This window comes from Oncorhynchus mykiss, chromosome 11 (genome assembly GCF_057628025.1).
Source record: "Oncorhynchus mykiss isolate SJ-2025 chromosome 11, ASM5762802v1, whole genome shotgun sequence".
NCBI lineage: Eukaryota > Metazoa > Chordata > Actinopteri > Salmoniformes > Salmonidae > Oncorhynchus > Oncorhynchus mykiss.
This window is the reverse complement of record NC_143032.1, coordinates 50,748,766-50,768,166: the sequence shown is the minus strand read 5'-3', so window position 1 is coordinate 50,768,166 and position 19,401 is coordinate 50,748,766. Positions and strand designations below refer to the sequence as shown.

Here is a 19,401-nt window from a genome sequence, read left to right as displayed (position 1 = left end):
GTTCTTATGGTTCATGAGAAGATTTTTTTAGGATTTTTTAACTAATTTCATAATTTAAGCATAAGTGCTAATATTCTAATATGGCCATTTTTGAATGCATCAACATTCTTTTCTCACTTTTTAGGGTCCAAAGACCAAATTTGGAGTGAACCTGACTAAAGATTTTTTATGATTATTTTAAGCCTTACGTAGACATATATTATTATATCAATAACAAACTTAACATGATTTATCATGGTAAATTCATTGATGACCCTAAAAGTTGATAGACCATAGTGATGAATAACTTATCCATCTTTTAACCAATCCCTTTGCTTTTCTCAAACTAAGTTTAGAGATGTACCATGTGCCTACAAACCATAAAACTTGATGCTATTTGGACTTGTGGTTCATGAGAATATGTTATTCCAAAATGTCCAAGAGGAAAACCTTCAATGAGTGAAATTTGTTCAGCATGAAGAAACACATACAATACGAGTCAAAAGTTTGGACACACCTACTCATTCAATGGTTTTTCTTTATTTTTACTATTTTCTACATTGTAGAATAATAGTGAGGACATACAAATTATGAAATAACACATATGGAATCATGTAGTAACCAGAAAATTGTTAAGCAAATCAAAATATATTTTATATTTGAGATTCTTCAAAGTAACCACCCTTTGCCTTGATGACAGCTTTGCACACTCTTGGCATTCTCTCAACCAGCTTCATAAGGAATTCACCTGGAATGAATTTCAATTAACAGGTGTGCCTTGTTAAAAGTTCATTTGTGGAATTTATTTCCTTCTTACTGCGTTTGAGACAGAATATAGCCCTTTTTGATAAAAAAAAACCAAGGCCATATTATGTCAAGAACAGCTCAAATAAGCAAAGAGAAACAACAGGCCAACAATACTTTAAGAGATGAAGGTCAGTCAATACAGAACATTTCAAGAACTTTGAATGTTTCTTCAAGTGCAGTCGCAAAAACCATCAAGCACTATAATGAAATTGGCTCTCATGAGGACCGCCACAGGAAAGGAACACCCAGAGATACCTCTGCTGCAGAGGATAAGTTAATTAGAGTTACCAGCCTCAGAAATTGCAGCACAAATATATGCGTCATAGAGTTCAAGTAACAGCCACATCTCAACATCAACTGTTCAGAGGAGACTGAGTGAATTAAGCCTTCATGGTCAAATTGCTGCAAAGAAACAAATACTAAAGGACACCAATAAGAAGAAGAGACTTGCTTGGGCCAAGAAATATGAGCAATGGACATTAGACTGGTGGAAATCTGTCCTTTTGTCTGATGAGTCTAAATTTGAGATTTCTGTTTCCAACTGCTGTGTCTTTGTGAGATGGTGAACGTAGTAGGTGAACGGATGGTCTCTGCATGTGTGGTTCCCACCATGAAGCATGGAGGAGGATATGTGATGGTTTGGGAGTGCTTTGTTGGTGACACTGTCAGTGATTTATTTAGAATTCAAGGCAGACTTAACCAGCATGGCTACCACAGCATTCTGCAGCGATACGCAATCCCATCTGGTTTGTGCTTAGTGGGACTATCATTGTTTTCAACAGGACAATGACTCAACACAACTCCAGGCATTGTAAGAGCTATTTGACCAAGAAGGAGAGTGATGGAGTGCTGCATCAGATGACCTGGCCTCCACAATCACCCGACCTCAAACCAATTGAGATGGTTTGGGATGAGTTGGACCGCAGAGTGAAGGAAAAGCAGCCAACAAGTGCTCAGCATATGTGGAAACTCCATCAAGACTGTTTTGAAAAGCATTCCAGGTGAAGCTGGTTGAGAGAATACCAAGAGTGTGCAAAGCTGCCATCAAGGCAAAGGGTGGCTACTTTGAGGAATCTAAAATCAATAATATATTTACATTTGTTGATAATTTTTTTGATTACTACATGATTCCATGTCTTCACTATTATTCTACATTGTAGAAAATAGTAAAAAGAAAGAAAAGCCCTTGAATTAGTAGGTGTGTCCAAACTTTTGACTGGTACTGTACATTTAACATTTCAAGTCTCTAGGTCAAACGGGGTAGCGGATATGAGAGTTTAAGTGAGACTGCTTATAACAGAGCCACCGAAAGGCCAAGCGGTTTCAATCTTTTTGAGCAAGTTACTCATATGCTTTAGTTTCTTTGTGCCAAATTAGAAGAAAAAAATACATTTGCAATCTATTTTTGAGTTATTTGACCATGTCAAGATATTTTTATTTCTAACAATAACAATAGGCTTCACCGTGAACCCCTAAATATTAGGAAGCACTGTGTTTACAGATGAGATGTCATGAGGATCCCTAGCAGTCAGCACTATAGTGGAAGCCTCCCACTGGTGACAGAGACTGTGTAATAAAGCCACAACAGCTGTTAGAGACCAAGATCCCATCACCAAACCCAATAAAAAGAGTAACATTTCATTACAGATGTTCAGCTTTGGAAATGATGGCTCAATCAATAATCATCCCACATCTGAAAGACGGGGAGTGGGGATGACGCAGTCAAACTCACATTGGCATAGCAGAAACTATGTGATTGTTTTAGAGGTTCTCCTCTTTCCAATAGAAGTGTCCAGACTTTCTTCAACGGAGCAGGGAATTACATCTCGAGTGGCGTGGTTCAATAGCTCTGTCCACTCCCTTGACAACACAGTTGCTTGCTTAAGAAAAGGCTCAGAGGGTTTTTGATTTTCTATTACCTTTTTTTTCTTACCCAACCATGCTCATTTTACATCCAACCCGTTGAAAAAAAAAGCCAGACAGTTCTTGACTTATGAGGCAGGCAGTTAAAAATGAAATTAAAGAAAGATCAAGGGGAAAATTATGAAAATGAAATGAAAACTTTTAATGAATGTGCATGCAGCCGAGGATCTCAATGTGTGCAATATACAGTACAGTGTCAACAGTGCCTTTGGGAAAACGTACTTCATTTCCTCCTTTCCAATAACTTGCCTTGCATTTCCACTACAGCTAGGCTCTCCTATTCTTGCAAGGAGACTGTGGACTCCTCATATGTATCCAAATTGTGAGCGCAGCAATCGAATGTGCCTATTATAAAAGCTGTTATTCTACACTGTAGCACAGACTGAGATTCCAGCTCGTGAACAAATGTGTAAACATAAACGCTCCAGTTACTCTAGCTTATCAAGTGTATCATGAACTGAAAACCCCTGCTCTATGCTAGGCTACACTTTAATTTGCTAACTGAACCCTGAAGTATGATGTTCAGTGTTTCACAAAATGACCCCCTCATGGTGTATAACATATTACACCAACCAAGCCAAAGAGAAAAGAGCCACACAGGCAGGTGTGACTGAAAAAGTGGAATGATGGGAAGGAAGTGGGCGCTGTCTCTGATTGGAGGATCCCAGTCTTGTAAACCTTAGCCCTCTCTCCAACATGTGCAGAGCATTGATAAGAAACATCATCCCACTGGCTCATTAATCAAGCGAGCGCACAGTAACCCGACGCTTTCATATTACGGTGCCCCTAGACCCCACCACAAAACTAACCCCCACCCCCAATTTTTATATGGAAAGGAAACAAACTGGACTCCAGCAGCATCTTTAAAACTGCACCTCCAGAACACAGGCACATGAACACATGTGTGCACACACACACACACATACACACACACACACACACACACACACACACACACACACACACACACACACACACACACACACACACACACACACACACACACACACACACACACACACACACACTCTTCTCACTTTTTCAATCACTTATACACTTATGAAATCCCATCTTTGAGTACTCTCTGCCCCTCACCTTATATAAGCTGCGACATGTCATTTATTTATTGTCAGGATTTATTTGTGTGCAATCTTTGTTTTCAGTGCTGTCTTGACTTCCATTGAGTCATGTCTGCAGTAATATTTTTCCTAATGGCTCACTTTTGTATGAAACAATCAACATGAATTAACTTAACTGTGTAAGAAATGCTGAAACCCCATTTTCCTCATATACCTGGACCAATTCTTTGTGAGGGGGAATATTTATCAGTTTATTTATTTACATTACTACATGTCAAAACTCTTAATTTACCTCATGCATTTGATTGGCTTATAGGAGGCCAGAGCCAGTATTGTAATCATTCATCGGCAGTACGTCATGATGTCATCTGCAAGACTCAGCTACAACCTGACCAATCAAAAATAATATTAATCGGGGGGGAAACTCAACACAACAGAATGTGCAGCAGCTATAAACTGTGAGTATTTCTTTGCTCTAGACACCTCTGTTGGAACAGTCCAATGGAAACAGAAGGGTTCAATCCCAGGCATTTATGTAGTCAAATGTTGATCTGATGGCTTGTGGTGTTTTGACATGAACCCATGTGAATGATTCATTTTGTAAAGCGTTACTACGAGTTGCGATGTCCCATGAGCAGGATAATGTGGTACGAGCAATAGGTAAGGCCACGTGTATTTGTACTGTACAAAGAACGACTATAATACACACAGGTAATTACTTTCCAAGCAAATGTAGCTAATTCAATTTCATCCCTATATACATTCTTATTTGACTTTTTCGTCATAGACATTGCCAACTTTGCCTTCTAAATTTGTTCTTCACACTTAACAATACAGTGCCATCAGATCACCTTGACCATTTAAGGTAGGTTATATTGGTAAATTGAAAGAAAACAGTTGGTTTATATTGGCTCATTGAAAGAAAACAGTTTGTTATATACACTGACAAAGTATGCACATGTGTGGGTGGATATTTATTCTCACCCACTATCAATGACAACAACATCTCAAATGAGAACAAGTTAACATTATATTTGAGTATTTTTTTTTGTCTGCTGAAAAAATATAGCACTGAAATAAAAGAGCTGTACTGAACATACTGTTCACTGTTACTATACCAACACGGATACACTGAGTTAAGATTTACACTTTTGAGAAGACACAAAAGTGATAAGTCTTCTGTCTGCAAGTAATGGAAACACAAAGCTTGAGGTCTGTCCAGAAAATCAAGTCGAGCACTGTTTCTAGACGAAAACGTGTGACGTGTTCAGCAGTTCTCTCTCCTCTCTTTCTCCATTTCTCTCTCACACACGTTCTCTCTCTCTCTTTCTCTCTCTCTCTCTATCTTTCTCTTCTCTTTGTCATGGCAGGAGTGCAGAAGTCTTTGACATGATACTTTGGGTTCTTTGTCAGTGTTACTGATGGAAAGACAGTCACAGCCAATGGCCACTGAGGCTTCACCACATGAGGGGTCCATGTAAAGCCATTTTCTTGATCATAGTGGTCCTCAAAAGCCAAAATGTTACATCAAATAAATAATATTTAGATTATCTCCGATTGTGTGCTCTCCGCCTCTCCTTTTTGAAATTGCATGATGCCTGGGCTTGAAAAATAAAACATCCTCAAACAAGCCCCTTGACAACACCTCTGCGTTTAGGATCAGCTTGATGGTCGGAGACAGCCCACAGGGAGTTTTATAGGGTGTGGTTGGCCATGGCGGAGGTCAGGCTGAGCAGCAGAACCCAGACACTGGTACAGACACAGGGTGCCCCATCACCAGGAGGGCTCTTGGGTCTAGTCAGGCCATCGTAACCACTGCTGGGCTCCAGTATAGGCTGAGAGGAGGACAACAATGGAAAAGGTTAGGAATGACTCAGTGAGTCTGAGTGTTGCGTTTTACAGAGAAATGGTTAAACACGGATCCACAGCCATTCCACTGGAATAAAAACATGAATATATTTGAGGCACATATGAAGTATGTTGAAAGCGACTGCTAGTGCAGTCTTTTGGGTGTACTCTCTGCTTTGAAACGTTTTGGCACAGTTCAGAGCTAGCTAAGACATTTCTTAGCTGTCCTCTTAAACATTTTAAGCATTACTTCCAAGGAAAGCACAAATTATAGAACATGCAGAGCACATATAGGGTTATCATAAAACTACAATTAAACGCTGAGTCTCAAATAGCTTTTTCTTGGACAAATATTTTTGTTGGCACAAAACTACCTCAATATTTCCATTTGTTTGTATGGGTTACCATCAGACGAGTCCCGTGACACTTGTGGGGGTCATAGAGCAGAACGGAGCAAAAGCAGTGTGCATCAAGGAAATAGACCCCTGGCTCAAATAGAATCCTGTCTTTAATAAGTGCCTGGTGTTTAGTGATTTAAGCAAATAAACACCCAGGCTATTAATTGAAGTTTTACAGCACTAATCGGCTTCCTAGACATTTGGATACATTTTTATTTCTGTACAATATCAGTCAAAACATTGTACTTGTACACATATAGATATAGAACATATAGAACATTTTACCATAGACAAAATCAGTCAATTTGAAAGGCAACTATGTTGTACAGTACATTAGGAGAAAGAGTAGAAGGGACATACAGATGAAGGATCCCACAGCAGGAAAATAATCTTGCAGCAATAGGAAATGGGAATTAGTGTGTGGATTATATAAAACATTTGTAGCTTTTGAAACATGGAAATTATGAACTTTAGAAGCCTTTTTACACATATAATATAATACAAATGTACATTTCCTGCTACAACATGGTGATCAAATTCAGACACTACATCTACATCTCTATTGTTCTAGATATGGTACATCCCAGAGTTGCTCTGTTATGCCCACTCTAGTATGGTCTTATTATGTGCTTTTCCATAACATTGTAAGCATTTTGAACATTTTCAATTTGCTCTGATTCCTGTAACACCTAGCAAACAATTTGCCTCCAAGTAACTGCAGCTTTCTCAATTTGTGGAGGCACCATTTCCCCCGCAAAGCAATACAGCATATCAACAGAAACATGAAGCATTCCCTCCTCCACTCCTTTCCTCATCTCCACAAATGTAGCCTTTTGAGAGATTGCACTTTGGTCCATTTCCCTGTACAGAGAGAAAACATAGAGTCAGATATGATCTTCTAATAGCAGTGTCTCCAGCACAACATATGGCCAATTTTTTTTGTAGAAAAATACACATTGAAAAAAATAGTAAATGGTAGTTATATAAGCACTGGGATTTGTTTTTGTTTGGGTTTTAGGTGAAAGGAAAGGCTGCATTGATTATGGAAGAGCTTGGTTTCCAATGTGTGATTGTACAGAGAAATGGTTAAATGACAGTTGCCAAAAAAAGCAATCGGTTGCTTGACAATGCAGCAAACACATCCGCAACTAAAAGCCAATTAATTAGCAGGTGCAGTGATGTGTGACAGCAGCCTGTTGACATTGGTCCAGATCTCTGTCTGCAGCCAATATGTATACCGGTACACACACACGCACACACACACATATGAACAGGTAGCCTAGTGGTTAAGAGTGTTGGGCCAATAACCGAAAGGTGACAAATCTGTCGATGTGCCCTTGAGCACGGCACTTAACCCTAATTGCTCGTGGAGGTCGCTTTGGATAAGTGCGTCTGCTAAATGACAACAACAAAGAAACACACAGAGAGACATGCACACACACATTCAGAAACGCGCCCACACACAAAAATTGTTTGGGATTACAGGATATCATTAGTTTAGTTTTGTGAAGGTAGCTTAACATGTAGATAGATGGTGAGTACTTTTTAGAAGTGATCAGAGCTTCGTTGAACAGTAATGTTCAGATGCTTTTCCCAGGGCTGGTTATTGAGTAACCCAGGGTTTGTCCACAATCAATTACATTTAATTGAGCTGAGAATCAACACAGTGTACTGTAAAGTCAGGGGCCCTCAAGCAAACATTGACTTCTGAAGAGGTGGTTCATTCTCTCTTATACAATGGTGCCATTAAATAATGCATGACTCTCCAAAAAGACTATGAAATGAAGGAATTATTTCCCTGATTAAAAGCTTGTTAAGATGGGCCATTTTGGGATTTTGGCAATGAGGCCCTTTATCTACTTACCCAGAGTCAGATGAACTTGTGGATACCATTTTTATGTCTATGTGTCCAGTGCGAAGGAATTTACAGGTAGTTCCGCGAGCCAATGCTAACTAGCGTTAGTTAGCAACTTCCTTCAAACTGCACGCAGAGACATACATGTGGTAAGCAGCTGAACTTTACTGTTTGACGAAGCTCTGATCAATTCTGAAAAGTACTCACCATCTATCAAATGTACATGTCAAGCTACCTTCAAAAAACACAATGAAGAATATTGTCTTATCCCAAAAAATATCCAGGAACATAAATACTGAAAACAATATGTTGAACTCCCATACTGGGACTGCTATAAAGACATCATAGTGAGTTTGTAATTTTCTTAGTCACTTGTAGATACCATACCAGTAGGCATTTATTTTTTCAATGTACAGTGAGGAAAAAAGTATTTGATCCACTGCTGATTTTGTACATTTGCCCACTGACAAAGAAATGATCAGTCTATAATTTTAATGGTAGGGTTATTTGAACAGTGAGAGACATAATAACAACAAATAAATCCAGAGAAACGCATGTCAAAAATGTTATAAATTGATTTGCATTTTAAAGAGGGAAATAAGTATTTGACCCCCTCTCAATCAGAAAGATTTCTGGCTCCCAGGTGTCTTTTATACAGGAAACGAGCTGAGATTAGGAGCACACTCTTACAGGGAGTGCGCCTAATCTCAGTTTGTTACCTGTATAAAAGACACCTGTCCACAGAAGCAGTCAATCAATCAGATTCCACACTCCAATCCACCATGGCCAAGACCAAAGAGCTCTCCAAGGATGTCAGGGACAAGATTGTAGACCTACACAAGGCTGGAATGGGCTACAAGACCATCGCCAAGCAGCTTGGTGAGAAGGTGACAACAGGTGACAAAACTATTATTTTTTGTTGTATTATGATTTTACATAAAACAATCTGATATTGACAAGATCAGAGATGTACTGTATGTAAAACATCACACTGCTTTACTAAAACTGCACTGGCCAGTACAGTACTGTGATACCGTAATATATGCCATTTACGTAACAGACACTTTTATCCAAAGTGACAACAGTCCACACATTTTGGTACGTGACCTCAGTGGGAATTAAGTTAAGATGGCACCGACTGACATGGCAGCTCTACTTCTAGCTCCTAAGCAACTTTGCAGTGTTTTTGTGTTATTTCTTACATTATTAGCCTAGAACATTTTTTGTGTTATTACATACAGCCGGAAAGAACTTTTGGATATCAGAGCGGCTGTAACTCACCAGTATTACGACCAGGACATTCCCGAATTGGATCCTTTGTTCGTACCCCCAGGGCAATTGAACTTATCTCAGAGGCTGCTCCAAGACGCCGCCGGCAGAGAAGATGGATTCGGAGTGGACATCTAGTCCGACTCAGGAGGCGTGCACACCATCCACCACTTCCGAGTATATTACTCGCAGTCTCTGGACAATAAAGTAGACGAGCTCAGAGCGAGGATCTCCTTCCAGAGAGAAATCAGGGACTGTAACATACTCTGTTTCATGGAATCATGGCTCTCTCGGGATATACTGTCCCCGTACATACAGCCAGCCGGGTTCTCAGTTCATCGCGCAGACAGGAATAAAGAACTCTCGGGAAGAAGAAAGGCGGTGGTGTATGTTTCATGGTATGATTGTGATAACATACAGAAACTCAAGTCCTTTAGTTCACCCGACCTAGAATACCTCACAATTAAATGCCAATTATATTACCTCCTAAGATAATTATCTTTGGTTGTAGTCAAAGCCGTGTATATTCCCCTCAAGCCAATACCACGACGGCCCTCAAGGAACTACACTGGACTATGCCTACAAGGCCCTCCCCCGCCCTCCCTTCAGAAAATCAGATCACGACTCCATTGTTTTCCTCCCTTCCTATAGGCAGAAACTCAAACAGGAAGTACCCTTGCTAAGGTCTATTCAATGCTGGTCTGACCATTCGGAATAAATACTTCAAGATTGTTTTGATCACACTGACTGGGATATGTTCCGGGTAGCCTCTGAGAATAACATTTAAGTATACACGGACGCAGTGACTGAGTTCATCAGGAAGTGTATACGGGATGCTGTTATCACGGTGACTCCTAAAATTTACTCAAACCAGAAACCGTGGATAGATGGCAGCATTTGAGCAAAACTGAAAGCACAAATCACCCCATTTAACCATGCCAAGGTGACTGGGAATATTGTCAAATACAAACAGTGTAGTTATTCCCTCCTTAAGGCAATCAAACAGGCAAAACGCCATTACAGAAACAAAGTGGAGTTGCAATTCAATGGCTCAGATATGAGACCTATGTGGCAGAGTCTACAGACAATCACGGATTACAAAGGGAATACCGACCACGTTGCGGACCCTGACGTATTGCTACCAGATAAGTTAAACAGCTTCTTTGCCCGCTTTGAGGATAACACAGTGCCACCGACGCAGCCCGCTCCCAAGGACTGTGAGCGCTCATTCTCCGTGGCCGGCGTGACTAAGACATTTAAGCGTGTTAACCCTCGCAAGGCTGCCGGCCCAGACAGCATCCCTAGCCGCGTCCTCAGAGCATGTGCAGACCAGCTGGCTGGAGATTATGGACATATTCAATCTCTCCCTATCCTAGCCTGCTTGTTTCAAGATGTCCACCATTGTTCCTGTATCCAAGAAAGCAAAGGTAACTGAACTAAATTACTATCACCCCGTAGCACTCACTTCTGTCATCACAAAGTGGTTTGAGCGGCTAGTTAAGGATCATATAACCTCTACCATACCCACCTCAATTTGCTTACCGCCCCAATAGGTCCACAGACGATACAATCGTCATCGCACAGCACACTGCCCTATCCCATCTGGACAAGAGGAATAGCTACATCATAATGCTATTCATTGATTATAGCTCAGCCTTCAACACCATAGTACCCTCCAAGCTCATCATTAAGCTCGGGGCCCTGGATCTGAACCCCACCCTGTGCAATTGGGTCCTGGACTTCCTGTCGGGCCACCCCCAGGTGGTGAAGGTAGGAAACAACACCTCCACTTAGCTGATCCTCAACACTGGGGCCCCACAAGGGTGCGTGCTCAGCCCCCTCCTGTACTCCCTGTTCACCCATGACTGCATGGCCATGCATGCCTCCAACTCAATCATCAAGAGTAGTAGGTCTGATTATCAAAAATTACATGACAGCCTACAGGGAGGAAGTGAGGGCCCTGGGGGAGTGGTGGCTGGGAAAAAAACGAAGAAGCTGATAGAGGATTCAGGAAACAGCAGAGGTAGCACACCCCTATCCACATCGATGGGACCGCAGTGGAGAAGGTGGAAAGCTTCAAGTTCCTCGGCGTACACAACACTGACAATCTGGAATGGCCCACCCACACAGACAGTGTGGTGAAGAAGGCGCAACACCTCAAGAAAAGTGGCTTGGCCACTGTAAACTTTTACAGATGCACAAATGAGAGCATTCTGTCGGGCTGTATCACCGCCTGGTTTTGCAACTGCACTGCCCGCAACCCCAGGGCTCTACAGTGGGTGGAGCGGTACAAGTCTCTGCTAGGTAAAGCCCCGCCCTATCTCAGCTCGCTGGTCACAATAGCAGCACCCACTCGTAGCACACGCTCCAGCAGGTATATCTCACTGATCACCCCCAAAGCCAATTCCTCCTTTGGTTGCCTTTCCTTCCAGTTCTCTGCTGCCACTGACTGGAATGAACTGCAAAAGTTACTGAAGCTGGAGATTCCCATCTCCCTCACTAGCTTTAATAACCAGCTGTCAGAGCAGCTCACAGATCACTGCACCTGTTCATAGCCCATCTGTATACAGCCCATATATCTACCTCATTCCCATACTGTATTTATTTATTTTGCCCCTTTTGCACCACAGTATCTCTACTTACACATCCATCTTTTGCACATCTACCATTCCAGTGTTTAATTGCCATATTGTAATTACTTCCTTACCTTACATATTGTAGTTACTAGCTTACCTGGTTAAATAAAGGTGAAATAAAAAAATAGATAAAAATGCCCAACACATCACCAGGGTCACACTGCCTGCCCCACAGGACACCTACAGCACTAAATGTCACAGGAAGGCCAAAAAGATAATCAAGGACATCAACCACTCGAGCCATGGCCTGTTCACCCCGCTATCATCCAGAAGGCGAGGTCAATACAGGTGCATCAAAGCTGGGAAAGAGAGACTGAAAAACAGCTTATATCTCAAGGCCATCAGACTGTTAAATAGCCATCACTAGCCGGCTACCACCCAGTTACTCAACCCTGCACCTTAGAGGCTGCTGCCCTATATACATCATGGAATACATGGTATGTATTGTTGTTTTTATTTTATTTTTTATTTCACCTTTATTTAACCAGGTAGGCTAAATAATTGCGACCTGGCCAAGAGGAAGCAAAGCAGTTCGACACATACAACAACACAGAGTTACACATGGAGTAAAACAAACATACAGTCAATAATACAGTAGAAAAATAAGTCTATATACGATGTGAGCAAATGAGTTGAGATAACGGCTGAGACGGCTTGGACATCCGGGTTGGCAGAGTGTGCTAAAGCAGTGAATAAAACAAACTTAGGGAGGCTTCTAATGCATGAAACCAAGGCTATTACGGTTACAGAAGTCATCAAAAGAGAGCGCCTGGGGAATAGGAGGGGAGCTAGGCACTGCAGGGCCTGGATTCACCTCTACATCACCAGAGGAACAGATGAGGAGTAGGATAAGGGTACGGCTAAAAGCTATGAGAATTGGTCGTCTAGGACGTCCGGAACAGAGAGCAAAAGGATGTTTCTGGGGGCGATAAAATAGCTTCAAGGTATAATGTACAGACAACAGTATGGTAGGATGTGAATACAGTGGAGGTAAACCTAGGCATTGAGTGATGATGAACGAGATATTGTCTCTAGAAACATGAAACCAGGTGATGTCATCGCATGTGTGGGTGGTGGTAATGAAGGGTTGGATAAGGTATAATGAGCATGGCTAGAGGCTCTACAGTGAAATAAGACAATAAACACTAACCAGAACAGCAGTGGACAAGACATATTGACATTAAGGAGAGGCATGCTTAGCCGAGTGATCATAAGGGTCCAGAGAGTAGTGAGGTTGGTTGGAGTCACGGCGATTCAGACAGCTAGCCGGGCCTTTGGTAGCAAGCTGGCAGAGGATGGAGGTCTGTTTTGAGCCATCTTGTGTGTTTTCGTTGGTAGATTAGTGGGGTTCCGTGTGGTAGAGGGGACCAATCCAATTGGCAAAATAGATAGTTATAGTGACCCAAGAGTATTGTCCGATAAACCTATTCAGATAGCAGCCGATAAGACAGCTAACGATAAGTGGGCCACAGATGGGCGTTCAGGTAACGTCGCGACGGAGGGGCCAGTTGGATAATTCCCTCGGGCAAATAAAGTCAGTAGTCCAGTCAGTAGTTCTATTGTGGATTTCAGATTTGAGGTGAATAATAATATTTTTTTTAAATTGGTGAGGTGGGTTGCAGGAGAGTGTTTTGAAGTTGAGATTTTTAGAAAAAAAAAATATATATAAAAAGATATGCGAAGAAAAGATGACTGCTATGCCATCTTGGGGAAGAAAAAAAAGAAAAAAAAAGAAAAAAAAGAAAAAAAAGAAGAAAAAAATGTGAATTGTTAGATATTACTGCACTGTTGGAACTAGTAACACAAGCATTTTGCTACACCCGCAATAACATCTGCTAAATATGTGTACATGACCAATACAATTTGACTTGATTTGATTCAAATTGAACCTACAACTCTGATGTTGCTCGTGCCATGCTCTTATGAACTGAGCCATGTACAGGATCACTACAGTACATAAGTACAATACAATACACAATTACAATACAGGTGGAAGATGTTTGATTGTCATTAACTTGAGCATACCTCCCTCCTTCAGGCCAGGGATATTTTTTAAATACATTTTTTATTTAACCTTTATTTAACTAGGCAAGTCAGTTAAAAACAAATTCTTATTTACAATGACAGCCTATTCGGATGAGGCATGCTATGAGGCATGCAATGATTTCAATCCAGATTTCAATCAGGCTTGGATTCGCCATGCAAAAAACGTTTTCACCCAGGTGCATGAACAAGGGGGATATTTACTGCGATGCTGATAAGAACCTATGGCTAAATGCTCAAGACAGGCTTGATGCAAATTAGTGCCGGCTAAACATTGTTTCTTTCATTTCTTTTGATTGCATTTTGAAAGATCTCTTCAATGATCACACCTTTGATCACACATGGGATAGAAATGATGGAAATGTGATGTTCAGTCAATTTTAATGAGTAGTGCATTGTGCTATGTGAAAACATTGTAATGTACTGACATTTACAGTCCTGTAGCATACTACATTCAAAGGGCACTTTTTTTCCGAGCAGAGAACGATACTGTTTCATTTGACATGTCTCATAGAAAAGGTGATCTTGTAACTTGCTGCATGGGGCAGAAATGGCATCCAACAACGTGCTACGTTTTTACAGTAGCCAACTGCTTTCCAATGACTTATTTCTGATGATTTGTCCTACGTATGTACTGTATAAGGACAATACAACTGTCAGCATGACATATTTCTCAGCATACTCACAACCTGCCATTGTGTACAACTTATACAAAGATTTTGTCAAATAGTGCATGGAAAATTATATTGACCAGGTACTATTCTTTCTAAACAGCACTTACCATTTTTTTGTATTGGATTAGAAGTCAGTTAAAATGTTAATTAACATGACTAAATGGTGAGCCTAACCTGATGTTTTGGTGACTAAACAAAATGTTCTCATGGTATTTCACAGAAAATGTTGATTTTGAATCACTCAGGCATAAAAGATGCGTGAAACCTCAAATGATTGCACAATCAAAGGTTCTGAACATAAGATAGGGGGGCATTACAAGTTTTATCAGTTTAGAGTTTTGTACCTAGAGTTTTGAAAATATACCACATACATCTGAAAAATTTGCCGAAGTGATTGAAAAAAATGGTAAAACCCTTTTTAATCTCCATTTCCAAACAGCAGAAATGGTTGTAAGATTAGGTTCTCTGTTCTACAGACACAGCACAGAAAGGCAGTGAGCCATGACTTGGGCAATGGCAGAGTTGGTATTTTTGGGTCACATTAAATCCGTGGAGGCTGGTGGGAGGAGCTATAGGAGGATGGGCTCATTCTAATAGCTGGAATGGAATTCAAACATCAAACATATGGCTCTGTTCCATTAATTCCATTCCATTACAATGAGCCCATCTTCCTTTAGCTCTTCCCACCAGCCTCCACTGGTTAAAGTGTTTGCACATACTGTATCTATGCAAAGACTGCGCCAATGTAGCTTCTACAAGCATTGTCCCGCACATTTGACCCAATAGTTGTGGCACAATAGATTCTTATGTGAATCGGAACGCACCGAAACACTAACAAAACTGTTGTGGCAAAAATAGAGAAGTAGATAGGCCTAACGTTAGTAGAATCATTATAATAATATAACAATTTATATAATATACATGTACAATTCAAAATACGAAAGCTCTCCATTATTAAATGTTGGCAGCATTCTGAAAGGCTTTCCACTAAATTAATTGAAATCCTGATTGGTAAGGAAAATTGCATTTTTCATATCTTTATCCATTCAACAGTCTTCCACAGTTTCACTTCCTGAAACTTTCCATAGGGTTGAAAATACAGAAGTTGCAAACAGCAATGAGATAAAATAAAATGTCACCTAGATATCTCTTCTCTTTCAGTCTCTTCAGAACACAACTTGAGCACAGTTACTGAATGAATAAGGCATAATACCCTGGACATGAGGACATAGCTGACATATATTAAAGCTGCAACATGTAACGTTTTGGGTGACCTGACCAAATTCACATAGAAATGTTAGTTATAGAGCTGTCATTCTCATTGAAAGCAAGTCTAATAAGCGATATATCTGTTCTAAGTTATTAAGTTTAGTTTTTTTTACCAGCTTCAAACAGCTGAAAATACAATAATCTTTGCTTATGGAAAATATATTTCACAGGGGTTTAGATGGTGCAATGATTCTCTACACTCACCTCGCTTGTTTTGTCACATAATCTGAAATTAGGGGAACTATTAGAATTTTAGCAAACAGGAAATGGTGGAGGGATTTCTGCATAATACATATTTACATGTAAACTAAATCACATAGCTCAATTGTCCTGTTAATGGTGATACTGAATACAGGGAAATTGACTTGAGAGGGAATTAAGTTTGAGCAGCACAGCCAATCCTGGCCTAATGCTCCACAGGGCTCATTTATCAAACAACACTTCAGATTACTTATCGCGTGTCAGGGGGAGCCTGTCCAGCCATCAAACACACAGCGGACTATGCCACTTCATTTAGCATAACATTTCCACTAACTGGACAACAGCATGCATGTGGTCCTGAGCAGTCATGAGATTTACGAGGCTTGAAAGCTTGTCTTTTGCCAAGAGGAGTCATATAAGCATTCTACCAATTAATCTACGATGGAAGTTTGACACATTTTAATTGCCAAGCATATATGCTGTAGAATGAGGGGCCGCCCAAAAAGTCCCCACCGGCTCCCTCTCTAATTATAAACGTCCTGCTTGAGTAATCACATGTCTTATTGTTTCCTAATTACCATTTTTACTATAAATTAAGCATTGCACTGCAGCGAGAGTGGCACAGAGCGGTGCATCAATACTGACATACACACAGAACCTTTCGAGAAAGCAATTCAACAGCTCCCCTCCTCTACCTCCCACTGTTATTGTGTGGCTTATTCATTCATTCTCACCCTCACACAATTTTTAAGGTATTAATTTGCTGTCTTCATCACAATGAGGGTCGTGTAAAGCACACTATTGGAGCAGTGTGAGAGATGACTATTTAATGGATGTGAAAGCCTGAAATTGCTCAGCATTCAACATCATTATAGGAGTCTTTTCACACATAATAATGATGCCAGAACAGTATTGTTTTCAGCCATGCATGAAACATGGAATTATAAATATCCCTATAATAGTCATGAAATGAAAACAATGACTTCTCTTGTTTAAAGCTGCAATCCTTAATTGAAACAACAACAAAGTGTTCGCACAGACCTCTGTTTTAGTAAAAAGCTGAAGGATGGGCCAAGAGAAATGTGACCACTCTCAAATGCTTAAACAGAACTACAGATTCAAGGACTGACCAAGGACTGACCATCCATGATACTGAAAATGTTTTGAGGCGAAACAATGTTTGCTTACATTTACTTTGTTTACAAACATTTGAGTATTACAAGACAGTGGAACTAAGGCATTGAGAAGTTAAGTTCTTTAAGAATCGATGGGTACAGCGCTTTCGGAAAGTATTCAGACCCCTTACCTTTTTCCAAATGTTGTTACATTACAGCCTTATTCTAAAATTGATGAAATAAAAACCATCAATACTTTATTTACAAATGTCACACCCTGATCTGTTTCACCTGTCTTGTGTCACACCCTTCCTTGACCTGTCATTTGCCTGCCCCCTGTTTTGTAAATACATTTCTGTGATCTGAACTGTCTGCATCTTGAGTTCTGATAATAACAGAAGTGTTCAGACCCTTTGTTATGAGACTCGAAATTGAGCTCAGATGCGTCCTGTTTCCATTGATCATCCTTGATATTTTTCTTCAACTTGATTTGAGTCCACCTGTGGTAAATTCAATTGATGGGACATGATTTGGAAAGGCACACACCTGTCTATATAAGGTCCCACAGTTGACAGTGCATGTCAAAGCAAAAACCAAGCCATGAGGTTGAAGAAATTGTCCGTAGAGCTCCGAGACATGATTTGGTCAAGGCACAGATCTGGAGAAAGGCACCAAAACATTTCTGCAGCATTGAAGGTCACCAAGAACACATTTGTCTCCATCATTCTTAAATGGCAGAAGTTTGGAACCACCAAGACTTTTCCTAGAGCTGGCCGCCTGGTCAAACTGAACAATCGAGGGAGAAGGGCATTGGTCAGGGAGGTGACGAAGAATCACGATGATCACTCTGATAGAGCTCCAGAGTGACTCTGTGGAGATGGGAGAACCTTCCAGAAGGACAAACATCTCTGCACCACTCAACCAATCATACCTTTATGGTATTGTGGCCAGACTGAAGCCACTCCTCAGTAAAAGGCACATGATAGCCGGCTTGGAGTTCTCTGGACTGATCAAACCAAGATTGAACTCCTTGGCCTGAATGCCAAGTGTCACGTCTGAAGGAAACCTTGTACCATCCCTACGGCGAAGCACGGTGGTGCCAGCATCATGCTGTGGGGATTCAGCGGCAGGGACTGGGAGACTAGTTAGTATCGATGGAAAGACGAACGGAGCAAAGTACAGAGAGATCCTTGATTAAAACCTGAGCCCTGACTTGAACCCGATCGAACATCTCTGGAGAGACCTGGAAATAGCTGTGCAGCTACGCTCTCCATCCAACCTGACAGAGCTTGAGAGGATCTGCAGAGAAGAATGGCAGGTGTGCCAAGCTTGTAGTGCCATCCTCAAGAAGAGTCAAGGCTGCAATCGCTGCCAAAGGTGCTTCAACAAAGAAATTAACAAATGGTCTGAATACTTATGGAAATGTGTTATTTCAGTTTCTTTTCATAAATTTGTTTTGCTTTGTCATTATGGGGTATTGTGTGTAGATTGCTGAGGAAGAAACACAATTCAATACATTTTAGAACAAGGCTGTAATGTAACAAAATGTGGAAAAAGTCAAGGGTCTGAAGGTCTGAATACTTTCTGAAGGCACTGTATGTTTCAAATTTGGTCAGAAAGTCGTTTACATTGCAAGTTAAAGCGTACTGTTAGCTAGCTAGCTCACACCGACAGTGTCACAAGCAAAGCATCCCAACACCATCACACCTCCTCCATGCTTCATGGTGGGAACCACACATGCGGAGATCATCCGTTCAGCCAACTCCGTGTCTCACAAAGAAATTCCATTATTTGTTATTTTGATCTCTTGTTTTTGGGGGGCATTTTCTTAAAACTACATTGTTGGTTAAGGGCTTGTTAGTAAATATTTCACTGTGAGGTCTACACCTGTTGTGTTCGGCGCATGTGACAAATAAAATTAGATTAGATTTGACAAAGACGCGCTGGTTGGAACCAAACATCTCAAAATGTCCATCAGCCTAATGTCCATTAGTAGTGTTTCTTGGCTCAAGCAAGTCTCTTCTTCTTATTGGTGTCCTTTAGTCATGGTTTCTTTGCCGCAATTCGACCATGAAGGCCTGATTTATGCAGTCTCCTCTGAACAGCTGATGTTGAGATGGGTCTGTTACTTGCACTCTGAAGAATTTATTTGGGCTGCAATTTCTGAGGCCGGTTAACTCTAATGCACATCCTCTGCAGCAGAGGTAACTCTGTGTCTTCCTTTCCTGTGGCAGTCCTCATGAGAGCCAGTTCCATTCTTAGTGCTTGATGTTTTTTGCGACTGCACTTGAATAATTTTTTTTAA

At 40.8% G+C, this 19,401-nt stretch overlaps 1 protein-coding gene across 1 annotated transcript in view; it reads right to left on the bottom strand.

The window, feature by feature from the left end:
• Window positions 1-4,014: 4,014 nt before the first annotated feature.
• The window catches only part of LOC110535809 (GDNF family receptor alpha-2), a 72,948-nt gene continuing 57,561 nt past the window's right edge, over window positions 4,015-19,401 (bottom strand). The window contains exon 8 of the mRNA XM_021621109.3: window positions 4,015-5,623. Coding sequence (XP_021476784.2) covers window positions 5,483-5,623 — 141 coding nt within the window. The 3' untranslated portion in view covers window positions 4,015-5,482. The remainder of the gene's footprint in view (window positions 5,624-19,401) is intronic.